The following is a 14,454-nucleotide window of genomic DNA, read 5'->3' as shown; positions in this document are numbered from 1 at the left end:
AGGAAAAATCTATTTCTGGGCGATTGGTTCGTGTCGCCCAGCGAAATCCCACCTCTTCCCAACCCTTCGCTCAAGATTGATTGCTAACTTCAGGATGGCCACCAGAGGTGCGGCAGTCACCTAAGCGTGGGTTGGAGTAGTAGTAGTTGCTGCCCCATTCTGATTTTGTTGTGGGAAATTTCTAATTGACAAGAAGTTCGTGGTAGTGGTCTCACTCGCCCTAGTGTTCATACCGACGCCCTTCTTTTATTTGGGTGAGCGAGTCAGTTATACTGACCTTTTCTTTATTTTGTTTATTCTCTAGTATTTGTTAGATCATTTACCTAAGAAATAATGAACTAAAGGATTATTTCGCGCAGCGACACAAACCAATCGCCCAGAAATAGATTTTTCCTACGTCAAAATCCTTTTTATCATATTTCTCCATCAATGTCATTCATGCTTTATGCAGGTAGTCATCTACATAAAAACTCAACCTACAAAACTTTCAAAGATACAAACTTCTGTGTCAGTAAGCTATGTGGGATATATAAACTTTATTTCATTTGTTTCACTCAAAATATTAAATTTCTGGGCCTAACCTGTGTCGCTCCGTGAAACATTCCTATAGCATTAATTTCTAAGGTATAATTATTGCTAAATATACAAGAGAAAAGCTACATTGGATTATACCAGAATAAATCTGGTTCGCTCACCCCTTTATAGGGTGTCGGTATAAAAACTGGGGCGAGTGAAACACTACCACAGGTCTTCTGCCATTTATTCTCTTCCTTTGTCAATTTCCCCATTCCAAAGAGGAGCCGTACCAACACCTTCCCCCTAGCCGCTACTGCTACTACTAGCGCCTCGTCCGTCATTCCTTCATAGCATTCGTGTGTTCCACAAGTGTTTTCATTTTGGAATTTTTTTTTTGTGCTTTTCGTGATTTATCACTATGTCTCATCGTCAGGATTCCTCTGGATCAAAGTTAAGTACTGCATGAGTCTATAAATTAGCTTTTTATAGAGTTTTGACTGAATTTTATATACTAAGTTAGGCTTTGTTTACATTCTGGGAACCTGCATGCGCCGTTCCCGAGTCAGCCTTCTACGTTATTTTCAGTATACTTATCAACGACTTTCAATTAGTCACCCATACTAATTGTAGTCCTACATTTTAATTGCAGTGCTTAAATCAATTTTGTTTTAGACCCTGACGTGTTATTATAAAAATTTGTTCTTGTCGTGTGAGAAGTATTAGCGATCTACCCTTTCGTGTGTTTTGACTATAAGGTTTTCTTGACACGGAACCAAAGGGTTTTTTGTTGCATTTATTGAATTAGCTTATAAGATCTAATTATATCCCCTAACCTACCTTCCCAATCGAGATTAGAAATTATGTTTTCGGAATGGTAGGCTAGCTGGTCAGAGCCCTCTGGCCGACCTGACCAGATCAATGTGATTTGTCGAAGGTTAGGCTAGCCGCTCCTTATTTATTATTAGATAATTCAACTCTCACACACTAGATTCTAGTTTGTTATATTTATCGTTCACATGTTATGATATGGTTTTATAGAGCTGTAGGCCTGTGGCCATCTGCCCCGTGACCAGGTTGAGCCACTCCCGACCGGGAGGTGATCCACCTGGTAGGTGTTATACAGTCTGATCACGAGTGTTCCACTCCTCGAGGTGACTCCCTCTCCATCCCTCCCGTTGGGGTTCTACTCGCTATGCTACTCCAAGTAACCATTCGAGCCCCATCCTCTCCCACGGGAGGGGGGGGGGGGGGTCCAGTCGAGGGAGGGTTCTCCTCTTATCAGGTAGTTATGAGGGACTGTTACCTATCCAGTCGAGCCCTGGACAACTTCCCGGCTCGACAAGAAGGTAGTTACCCGGTACTTCCAGATACCATACCTCATATCCCTTGCCCTTTCCATGTTTAGTCCTCCCGTCCCGGAATCTCAACTCCCACAAACTATCAATCCCATCGGTGAAACGGAGACAAATAGCAAGCGCTACGAAACGCTTCCTCAAAAACAAACAAACATCCAGGAGGAACCTAGAAAGAGTTCTAGGCTCGCTCCAGTTCGCTTCAGTAACAGATGTTCTACTAAAAGCCAAACTCAAGGACATAAATCGAGTTTGGCGGACCAGAGCGAATGTGAAATTACGGGACACAACTTCCAGTATTCTGGCAATATTACGAAAAAGACTCCATCCATGGACAGAGGTCAGAAGCTTAGTAAAATCAGTTCCATTACAATTCCCGCCACTAAGCTGAGTAATCCATACAGATGCCTCACTAAGCGGGTGGGGAGGTTACTCCCAATACAAAAAAGTTCAAGGAACCTGGTCAGTTACACTCCGCCAGCTGCATATCAATATTTTGGAAGCCATGGCAGTATTTCTAACCCTGAGAAAACTCTCTCCGGCAAAGAAAATCCACATCAGGTTAGTTTTGGACAGTGCAGTAATAGTCCACTGCATAAACAGAGGGGGCTCCAAATCAAGCCCCATAAACCATGTAATGATAGCAATCTTTTCATTAGCAGCAAAGAACCAATGGCATCTGTTGGCAACTCACCTGGCGGGAGTAAGGAATGTAGTGGCAGATGCACTGTCAAGGACAACTCCGCTAGAATCGGAATGGTCTTTGGACAACAAATCATTCAAATGGATCAGTCATCAGTGCCCGGGTCTCCAAGTAGACTTGTTTGCCACAGAATCCAACCACAAGTTAATACACTATGTGGCTCCCAATCTGGATCCTCTAGCCCAGGCAACGGACACCATGTCCATAGACTGGAACAAATGGGAAAACATTTACCTATTTCCTCCAATAAATTTACTCATGAAGGTATTGGACAAGCTCAGATCCTTCAAGGGACTGGTTGCTCTAGTAGCTCCCAACTGGCCCAAGAGCAAATGGTATCTGTTACTCAAAGAACTGGGACTCCGTCCCAAACAGATCCCCAATCCAAAGCTAACACAACTAGTACAAACGAGGATTGTGTACGCTTCCTTGTGGATTCAGAATGCCCTAACTTTATGGACTTCATGTAGTTTGCGGCTCAAAAAGACGCCAACATGGACCCGATTAACACCCGGTTCCTAGAATCAGATAAAAGGGAATCCACCCTTAGACAATATGATTATGCGGTAAAGAAACTAGCCTCCTTTTTGAAGGTAACAAAGATAAAAGCTATGAATACAAATCATGCTGTTACTTTCTTCAGGACCCTATTTGAGAAAGGTCTAGCAGCTAGTACTATTACCACAACCAAATCTGCGTTAAAAAGAATTTTCCAGTTTGGGTTTAATATTAATTTGACAGAATCATACTTTTCATCAATTCCAAGAGCTTGTGCTAGATTAAGACCAGCAGACAGACCCCATTCAGTCTCCTGGTTTCTGAATGATGTTCTTAAATTAGCATCAGATACCAATAATGAGTCGTGTACTTATACAACCCTTCTAAGAAAAACATTGTTTCTTGTCAGCCTGGCTTCAGGAGCCAGAATATCTGAATTATTGGCTCTATCTAGAGAGCCAAATCATATTGACTTCCTCCCATCTGGAGAGGTCCTATTACTACCAGATAGAAGGTTCTTGGCCAAAAATGAAGATCCTCAGAGTAGATGGTCTTCGTGGAGAATTCTTCCGCTTCCACAAGACCCATCCTTTGTCCGGTCAAGACATTGAGATCTTTTCTAGACAGAACTTCCAATAAAACCTAAGGTCCTTTATTTACCAGAGAAAATGGTGGAACAATCTCACTGAAGGCAATTAGACAGCAAATCCTTTACTTTATTAAACAGGCCAACCCGGAATCAGTACCCCACGTACTTGATGTCCGAGCAGTAGCTACTTCAATTAACTATTTCCACCATATGAATTTTGATGATCTGAGGAAGTACACAGGTTGGAAGTCACCAAAAGTATTTAAACGCCACTACTTGAAATCCTTAGAGGCCCTTAAATTTTCAGCAGTGGCAGCAGGGAATGTGGTTACCCCTGATACAACCTAGTCATATTAAATATCCAGTATCAATATACCTACCCTTCTTTTCTTAAGCTTTCTCTCCTACCTGCCTCGCTTATAACCCTAGTCTTCACCTCGGTTTCCTAATTTTGATCTGTTATATTGCACTACTTTGTATGTTTATTTTTGTCTCATAAGACAAAACAAGTTATATTGATTAATATCTTTTTACGGTGAAGTAATCACTCTGTCCTTATGTTATTTAATCTTAGTATTTGTATATACTTCAGAAATGAGGACCTAGATTTAAGTTATCTGTAGATTATCCTTACACCTTATATTTATATATAACTATTGCAAAAAAGGTTGAATCACTTTATTAGTCTACAATTTCACCCTTATCCAGTAACACTGTAATCACCCTTACCAAGCTTGTGCTTTCTATTCTCTGTTATTGTTTCACGGAGCGACACAGGTTTGGCCCAGAAAAGGGATTTTGACAAAGGAAAAATCTATTTCTGGGCAGTGACCTGTGTCGCCCAGCGAACCCAACCCTGAAATCCTCACCCGGGGAACCCAAGCTTGGGTGCTATATTCAGGAATGACGGACGAGGCGCTAGTAGTAGCAGTAGCGGCTAGGGGGAAGGTGTTGGTACGGCTCCTTTTTGGAATGGGGAAATTGACAAAGGAAGAGAATAAATGGCAGAAGACCTGTGGTAGTGTTTCACTCGCCCCAGTTTTTATACCGACACCCTATAAAGGGGTGAGCGAACCAGATTTATTCTGGTATAATCCAATGTAGCTTTTCTCTTGTATATTTAGCAATAATTATACCTTAGAAATGAATGCTATAGGAATGTTTCACTGGGCGACACAGGTCACTGCCCAGAAATAGATTTTTCCTTTGTCAAAATCCCTTTTTTGTTTACTCATGCCTAAACTTGTTTGTATATAGAGAATAAACTGTACCTGCAGTAATGAACTGAGCAATAAACTAAACAATAAACACACTATTTCTCTCATTCTCTCTCTATCCCATTCCCACCTATAGTACTATGTATCAAGGTATGAATGTCTTGAAATCTGTCCACACCTTATATTGCACTGTCTACATCTATTTACCATTGTAAAAGGAAATGTTCCATGTGGCTAAATTGTAATAATAAAAGGATGTATTTAACCACTTCAGCAACATACTACTTGATGTGAACTATAATGCACACGACCACTCCTTTTCATGACTCTAGACCCCAAGTTTGTCCTAAAGGTAATAACCTTCATCTTCCTCTTGGCAGACAGCAGTACCATCAGATCAAAAGCCTAATCAATGCAAAAGACACAACCACAAATATGACAATAAACACAAGGGTATAATCACACTAAATCAAAGTAAGGGTTGCATACCAGTTGCCAACTGAGAATCTTTGCCTCCATAAGTTATCCAAACAAACTCTCACCACTAAGCACATAGTGAAGGCCTTTTGTGCAACCAAGTGTGTTTGAGGGCTCAGTGTGGATAAAAACAGCATTAATATCGGAGGGATTACTGTATATGACTCGAGATAAAAAATAAATACATAATAAGCACTCCAGAGCAATGCACTTTGAAACACCCCCAGCGTTTTCATGAGCTTTACCTTCCTAGCAACTCCAGAAATCTCTAGACAGATATCTAAACCAGATGATGCAGCACCCAAGATTACCACAGTATCATCTTTATACAGAAAAGGTTCACGATAGTCATGACTATGGATCTTCCTTCCCTTAAAACAGTCAATGTTCCTTATGTGTGGTATCCTTGGGATTGAGTAGTGTCTGAAACATAAACAACTCAGTTTTACTGCTTGCTCTCTTATCTATCTTCACTTGAACTCATTATTTTTTAATTTTTTACTTTTAATTTTAACCCCTAAAATAGGCATCCAGAAAAACACAAAATATTTTCACCATAATAACCGCTTGTAAAGAAAAAAATTGTTAAGTACTATTACAAAATTAAGAACCTTGTACTTGCAGTACAAATTCATTAATATGATGCAAGCAGACTAAAGATGTTTTGACTTCAACTAGAAAAATGAAGTACAGTTCAACATTAATATTCTTACAGGAGAAAAACTAACTAAAAAAACTATTTGTATTTCATTTAGAATTTAAATGTTAGAAAATTAATTCATAAAATGACAAATACTAATTACAAATGAAACTTTTTTTTTTTATGTATTCTTACCCATTACAGATTAACAAAGCATCACAAGTAGTGGTTGAGGATACATTAGTCTCCAAGTCCTTGACTGTTACATTCCAAGCAGGTGGGCTTTCCTCTTTCATCACAGGTGACACTTCTTGAACATGATGCCTGAACTGAAGAATGAATACTACAGTTCAGTAATGTGCTTACTCTCTATACACTTTACTGCAATATATTTATTCTGTAACACTTTAAACTCAAATCACATTATGCCTAGAATGGTAAGTTAATATGTGAAGAAAATTTACAGTATTAATTCATAAATACTACGAATAAAAAGCCATAGAAAATGAAAAGCAACAAACCATTTCTAAATTAGTATAGGAATTGATGTCACATTTAGCACCTAAATGACCAAATGACAAGAAAATTCTTGAAATGGATCACACAGACAGATGAAAATGAAAAGCTTCCCTCTGTTCCTGAACTAGTCCATGAATTCAAAGATAATTAACTGTTCTTACTGTAAGCAGTCTGAAAAAATTCTACATACTAAATTATACTGCAACAAAATGAGAGCGAAAAATTCCATACAGTATTCCCCCGGAACTGTGAGATAATAGATTGTTACAATTACAGGCAGTCCCCGGGTTACGACGGGGGTTCCGTTCTTAAGACGCGTCGTAACCCGAAAATCGTCGTAAGCCGGAACGACGTTCTTGAAAACATGTCCACAGGGAAAATTTCACTACTAATTTGGAATTATTCTTAGGGCCGTATCTCTAAAATTATCACTAATTTACTTTTTTCATGTGCAACACTGTGTATTCACAAATTACTGTATATTTTCATTAAAATACAAGAGAGAGAGAGAGAGAGAGAGAGATGAGGGGAGAGAGAGATAGAGTAGAGAGAGAGAAAGAGAGAAGAGAGGAGAGAAAATAACTCCTTAGGTTTCAATAGATTGAAATGAACGTCTGTAGGCAAACTTTTTCCCCCCTCCCCATAAATACATATATTTCTCCAGAGAAGAGAGAAAGAGAGGACTGTGCAATTATGTTTGTCTGTCTATCAATTCTTTTGCTGAGAGCAAGAGAGATAAAAGGAAGAAATAGAAACACCAAATGTATGACAAGTATCTTGTGGAGAGAGAGAGAGAGAGAGAGAGAGAGAGAGAGAGAGAGAGAGAGAGAGAGAGAGAGAGAGAGAGAGAGTTGTCCTTACAGTATTTAAAAGAGAGATAAAGGAATGATTTATTGTATTTAAAATACTCAGATATGAATTTTGTACTTATAGTATTATTATTGGAAATATTAATGATAAACTTATTACATACACGTCCATGAAAATGATCTCATCTCAGTAAGAGAGAGAGAGAGATAGAGAGAGAGAGAGAGGAGAGAGAGAGAGAGAGAGAGAGAGAGAGATTACATAAAACCATTAAATTCATTGACCATTGTATGGCATTGTTAAGCTTGAGTGTCACTCGAGTTGAGGTGGGGAAATTGATACAGAAAAAGACAAAGGAAAGAATTTTCTTTTGAAATTAGTTGTTGTTGTTGTTGTTGTTGTTGTTGTTGTTGTTATTATTATTATTATTATTATTATTTGAAGGTAGGAGACCCTCTCTCAAACATGTTTTGTTAAAGATGATGGCAGCATCAGTGGAATTGATTTTATATATGGTCTTTTCAATTCTTCTTATTATTCTCTTCTCATCAGGGCTGATATTTGCTAATAGCTGGCCGATGTTCATATCTCGGTGAAAGAAATGTTTTTCTAAAAATAATAATTTATTGATATGATAACAAAAGTGGTTAACAAATCTTAGTCTAAGGGCGTAACGGAATTTCCAATTCAAAAAAAAAAACGTTTCCAACCGTATCATCGGTTCATTTTCAAGGAAAGGTGAGCTGAACTGATTGAAATGGGGTCGTCGGCTGGTATTTATTGTGTCCCAGTGCTCTGTCTGATGGCGCTGCATTTTCGTGGCTGAACAGAGGATTAAGTCCCTGAGTCAAGCCGTCTTGCAGAGGTGGAAGCTCGCACTGCTCTTCTCGTGCGGACGCTGGAGACTGGGAGCATAGTATTGGGAAGGTCATTGCCGATAGACGGGGGCACCTGATTGGCCCGTTCGATCGGCTCTATGGTGCTGGCGGGCGGCGCCCTTCGTGCCACCGTCGGGAGGAGTGAAGTCTCTTGGTGGTGTTGAGGCTGGGTCTCTCCTTCCCGATGTGTAGGGCCTCCAAGAGGCGGAGGCGACGGTGGTCTGCTGCCTTATCGATAATTCTGATATTAGGAATAATGTCATTCCTAGTTATCCTGGTATTGTGGACGTTTTTGGCATGATTATGGATGGCGCCTTCCTGAGCGTGGCAGGATATCCTCTTCGAAAATCGCATAGTCGTCATACAATGTAAGCGCCGGGGCATTCCCGGACAGGGCATTTCCCGTACAGGGCATTTGGTATGGTAGACAACGTTAGTTTTCTTGAGAGGGTCCTGCAACACGGGGGCTGGATTGTTTTTCATAATCAGGCCACTGGTCTTCTTGCTCTTGTAGTAAAAAAAAAAAAAAAATTATTAGTTTCACTTTTTTCGCAGGGTCCGTGGGGGAGACGTTCCTTTCTATGATGGTACGAAGGGCTCGCTCGTCCTCTTTGTATTTCTTATGAAATACTCCCTTGTAAAAGAGAGTGACGTCTTCAAGGGCGGTGGGACGAGGCTCCTGCGGATACCACTTATCGATGTTTCTGCGAATGCCTGTTTAGTGATGTCCCGGTTGGAATACCTGTTGGAATTGCTGCTGGCAGACAGCAGCAAATTCCAGAGAATCACCAAGAACCCGGTAGATGACATTAAACGTGAGGCTAATAGGATTATTGAGACTGTCAATGCAGCTCCAATGCCCTGTTCACTTGCTGCCGATCGTAGGGACTCCGACCTTTGGCTACATATACGGGAAATTAGTTAAAACCATAAACCATGGGAACCGTTACGCCCCATTATTAGCCAAATTTCCCTTTTCTATACATACCAGCTTGCGAAGAAAATTGAATACTATTTTGACTCCTTATGTTCCAAGATGACCACAGTTGTTTGAAGTCATCTGCCGAGTTTTTAGAAGCACTGAAAACGACACCCCCGGAGGAGTTATTGCATCGATGGACGTGGAGTCCCTCTTCACGAAACGTCCCCGTGGATGAAACAATCCAGATAATCCTGGATCGTGTATATAGAGACGACTCCACGCCCCCATTAAACATCCCTGAGCATGCCCTCCGAAAACTCCTTGAAATTTGTACAAAAAAGGCCCCTTTCTCCACCCACAGAGGACATGTACACACAGAAAGACGGTAGTAGCGATGGGTTCCCCCCTCGGAGTACTTTTCGCGAACTTCTACATGGGTGCTGTGGAACGTCGGGTATTCGCCAACATCGAGAAGCCGTCTATGTACGTCCGGTATATTGACGACACTTTCATCAGCGCCAGCACGGTGGAAGAAATAGAGCGCCTGCGACAAGCCTTCCACGACCACAGCAGACTCAACTTCACCATCGACATTGCCGTGACCGTCGCCTCCCCTTCCTTGACGTCCTCGTCGGGCAACAAGAGGAGCGCTTCGTAACACAGGTGTATACGAAACCACAAACCTGGGCATGTGCCTGAACGGCGAGAGGCGAGTGTCCAGAGAGATACAAGCGCACTGCGATCAGCGCCTTCATCAGGAGAGCTCTCTCACACTGCTCTCGTGGAAGGACACGCACACTGAATTAGAACGTGTTGCCCAAGTTTTAATTAACAACGGGTATTCCAACGGGACATCACTAAATGCATTCGCAGAAACATCGATAAGTGGTATCAGCAGGAGCCTCGTCCCACCGCCCTTGAAGACGTCACTCTCTTTTACAAGGGAGTATTTCATAAGAAATACAAAGAGGACGAGCGAGCCCTTCGTACCATCATAGAAGGAACGTCTCCCCCACGGACCCTGCGAAAAAAGTGAAACTAATAATTTACTACAAGAGCAAGACGACCAGTGGCCTGATTATGAAAAACAATCCAGCCCCCATGTTGCAGGACCCTCTCAAGAAAAACTAACGTTTGTCTACCAGTACAAATGCCCTGTTCCGGGAATGCCCGGCGCTTACATTGTATGACGACTATGCGATTTTCGAAGAGGATATCCTGCCACGCTCAGGAAGGCGCCATCCATAATCATGCCAAAAACGTCCACAATACCAGGATAACTAGGAATGACATTATTCCTAATATCAGAATTATCGATAAGGCAGCAGACCACCCGTCGCCTCCGCCTCTTGGAGGGCCCTAACACATCGGGAAGGAGAGACCCAGCCTCAACACCACCCACCAAGAAGACTTCACTCCTCCCGACGGGTGGCACGAAGGGCGCCGCCCGCCAGCACCATAGAGCCGATCGAACGGGCCAATCAGGTGCCCCCGTCTATCGGCAATGACCTTCCCAATACTACGCTCCCAGTCTCCAGCGTCCGCACGAGAAGAGCAGTGCGAGCTTCCACCTCTGCAAGACGGCTTGACTCAGGGACTTAATCCTCTGTTCAGCCAATGAAAATGCAGCGCCCATCAGGACAGAGCACCTGGGACACAATAAATACCGCCGAACGACCCCATTTCAATCAGTTCAAGCTCACCTTTCCTTGAAAATGAACCGATGATACGGTTGGAAACGTTGGAATTCTGTTACGCCCTTAGACTAAGATTTGTTAACCACTTTTTGTTATCATATCAATAAATTATTATTTTAGAAAACATTTCTTTCACGAGATATGAAACATCGGCCAGCTATTAGCAAATATCAGCCCTGATGAGAAGAGAATAATAAGAAGAATTGAAAAGACATATATAAAATCAATTCCACTGATGCTGCCATCATCTTTAACAAAATAATAATAATAATAATATTATTATTATTATTATTATTATTATTATTATTATTATTATTATATTATTATGATTAGATTATGATTATGATTATATTATTATTTATTATTATTATTATTATGATATAATTATTATTATTAATTATTTTCAGAAAATATAATAAACACGTGCATCTACCATAAAAATTCTCTCATCTCAGTAAGAAAGAGGAATTATCCTTACAAGTGAAATGGAAAGGTCATTTTCATCTCTTTAAAATACGACCATTATGAATTTTGTTGTAATTAAGTTTTATTATTATTATTTATTAAATAACTGAAATTATCAATAAACATTTTACATACTAGTACCATAAAAAAAATTCTTTCATCTCGGTAAGAGAGAGAGAGAGAGAGAGAGAGTGTTTATCTTTTCTGTCTCTCAAAAAAAATACTTATAATGCTTCCAGCGAAAGAGAGGGAGGGAGTTACCACTATGACACATTATCATCTTGTGTGGCAAAAGAGAGAGAGAGAGAGAGAGAGAGAGAGAGAGAGAGAGAGAGAGAGAGAGAGAGAGAGTGTTAACCTTAATTAAAAGTGACATGGATAGATTAGTAACGTATTTTCTTTAAAATAAAATACTATCACATGTGAATTTTGTAATTACAGTTATTATTATTATTATTATTATTATTATTATTTGAAAGTATTAAAAACAAATAGTACAAGTACATAAAAAATCTCGAGTCTCAGTAAATGAGAGAGAGAGAGAGAGAGAGAGAGAGAGAGAGAGAGAGAGAGAGAGAGAGAGAGGGGGGGGGGGGGGGGGGGGGGGGGGGGGGGGGGGGGGGGGGGGGGGGGGGGGGGGAAATCCCAGGACACGTGATTGCTACACTGCAGCTCTTCCCCCTCCTGGCTGTCACAGAACTTGATATATCTGACAGTTTTTAGTACCTGGATCTCGAGGAAAGGTTACTGGAAGAAGAGTGGGATTTCCTTCATTCTTCCATAATTTTTTAAATATAAGCTAAAATCTTACTAATTCACTATGGTATTTTCTTTAATGAATTGATATTATTGCTGTATAAATTAATAATAATATTTGAAAATAGTAAATCATTTATTTATCATATTTACAAAAAAAATATACATCTTTGTAGTAGTAGAGAGAGAGAGAGAGAGAGAGAGAGAGAGAGAGAGAGAGAGAGAGAGAGAGAGAGAGAGAGAGAGAGAGAGAGAGAGAGAGAGAGAATTATCATTTTTATTATTTTGATATCATTTTCAAACTTATTAAATCTTACTAAAGGGATTTTGACGAAGGAAAAAATCTATTTTCTGGGCAACGACCTGTGTCGCCCTGTGAAATGGTTCCTTTGATACTATTCTGAAGAATAAATATTGCTATTCATCCTAGAGAAAAAAGAAACAAATATAATTGCCAAGATAAATGGCTCGCTCACTTCTTATAGAAGTGTCGGTATAGTAAGGAGCGAGTGGAAATCACTACCAGAGGTCCCTTGCCATTTAGCTTCTTCCTTTGACAAAACCCCGAACTACGGAGGAGCCGTGCTACAGCTCCCGGTCTACTACTACCGTGAGCGCCTCCGACGCCTGAGACGTCATTCCTGAAGATAGCCTCCAAGCTTGGGGTAAGCTGGGTGAGGATAATCTAACTACAGGGTGGGGTTTCACAGGGCGACACAGGTCGTTGCCAGAAATAGATTTTTCCTTCGTCAAAATCCCTTTTCTGGGCTTGACCTGTGTCGGCCTGTGAAACAGTACCAGAGAATGCCAAACACCAAGCTTGAGGAACAGTACAGATAAATTAAGAAGGTAAAGTTAAACACTTGTAAGGTTAATAGTATAATAATCAACTAAAATTACAGTCTTACCCTAAGGGAAGTATAAGCCCTAAAACACGGGTTATCACTTAAAATTAGTTAGCCTAACAACAAAACAATAACAATACAGGTTAGGCAAAGACAAGATATAAGTTGATATATACAAAAGAATGGAAACTGAATCCGATTAGAATGATGAACAAAAGCAAACTCAAGGTAACCCAATACATGGAGGCGACTAAAACTAAGTAAGGGTGCAATGGGCAGGTAGAAGGGAAGGCTACAAGAAGTTATAGTAAAAATTAAGAATCAGGAGAAACTGTGTTTCCAGCTGCCACTGCTGGAAATTTGAGGGCTTCTAAGGGTTTTAGGTAGTGCCGTTTGAAAACTGTCGGAGATTTCCAGCCTGTATACTTCTTAAGATCGTCAAAATTCATGTGTTGGAAATAATTAATAAGATGTGGCCACCGCCCTAACATCGTGGGCCCGAGGAAGGACTCTGGATTGGCCTGTTTAATGAAGTATAAAATTTGTTGCCTGATCCCTTTTAGGGATAATGTACCACCTCCCTTCCTAATAAATGAACAATGGGCCTGAAGATTTCAGAGTTGTTCTGCTTAGGTAGGCTCTTAATGAGTTGACAGGACAAAGGGAAATGTCTTGAGGTAGTGGTAGGATTTTCCACGAGGACCATCTGTCCTGTGGGAGTCTTCATTTTTGGCTAGAAAATGGCGATCTGGGGATAAGAGGACTTCCCCTGAGGGGAGGAACTCAATGTGGCCTGGTTCCCTTGATAAAGCTGACAGTTCTGATATTCTAGCTCCGGAGGCTAAACTTAATAAGAATAGGTTTTTCCCCTCAGGAGGGATATATAATTGATTGGCAAGAGTCATTGTTATGTCCGAGGCCAGTTTGAGGACATCATTTAAGAACCAAGAGACTGATTTAGGTCTCGTTGATGGTCTTAATCTAGCACAAGCTTTTGGTATGGACGTAAAGTACGAATCCGTAAGGTCTATGCTAAAACCAAATTGGAAGATCTTTTTAAGAGCTGATTTGGTCGGTAGTGATAGTGCTTGCTGCTAAGCCTTTCTCAAACAATGATCTGAAGAAAGTTATGGCTAGGTTCGTTGTCATGACTTGAGAATTTGACAACTTAAGGAACTCTGCTAGTTTCTTGACAGATTGAATCATATTGTCGGAGAGTAGATTCTCTTTTATTCTGATTCCAAGAATGAGATATTCTGGGGATCAATTTCTGCATTCCTCATGGCTGCGAAATTTCAGAAAATCCATAAAGTTAGGGTTTTCTGAATTCTTGAGGAAGCGGACACAGTCCTGAGTTTGCACTAACTGGGTTGTTTAGTTGGGGTTGGGAATCCGTAGTGGTCGGAGTCTCAACTCTAGGAGTAGAGGGAACCAATTGCTCTTGGGCCAGTTGGGAGCTACTAGAGCTACTTGGCCTTTGAATGTCCTGAGTTTGTCTAAAACACTTTCATGAGAAGGTTCACCGGAGGGAAAGAGGTAAATATTCTTCCATTCGTTCCAATCGAGGATCATT

The 14,454-nt window shown here is 40.7% G+C and overlaps 1 protein-coding gene across 12 annotated transcripts in view; it reads right to left on the bottom strand.

Moving 5' to 3' along the window:
* LOC135216603 (uncharacterized) overlaps positions 1-14,454 on the bottom strand; it is a 465,366-nt gene that overhangs the window by 289,754 nt on the left and 161,158 nt on the right. For all 12 annotated transcript variants that reach the window (XR_010314885.1, XM_064252027.1, XM_064251985.1 and 9 more), the window contains exons 4-5: positions 6,188-6,321; positions 5,598-5,775 (exon numbers count right to left, since the gene is read on the bottom strand). Coding sequence is in view for 11 of the 12 variants with exons in the window: in XM_064252027.1 (XP_064108097.1) it covers positions 5,598-5,775; positions 6,188-6,321 (312 nt within the window). In the remaining variant the exon portion in view is untranslated. The remainder of the gene's footprint in view (positions 1-5,597; positions 5,776-6,187; positions 6,322-14,454) is intronic.

Source organism: Macrobrachium nipponense, chromosome 19, assembly GCF_015104395.2.
Source record: "Macrobrachium nipponense isolate FS-2020 chromosome 19, ASM1510439v2, whole genome shotgun sequence".
NCBI lineage: Eukaryota > Metazoa > Arthropoda > Malacostraca > Decapoda > Palaemonidae > Macrobrachium > Macrobrachium nipponense.
Note: the sequence above shows the minus strand (reverse complement) of the source record. Positions and strands in the feature narration are given on the sequence as shown.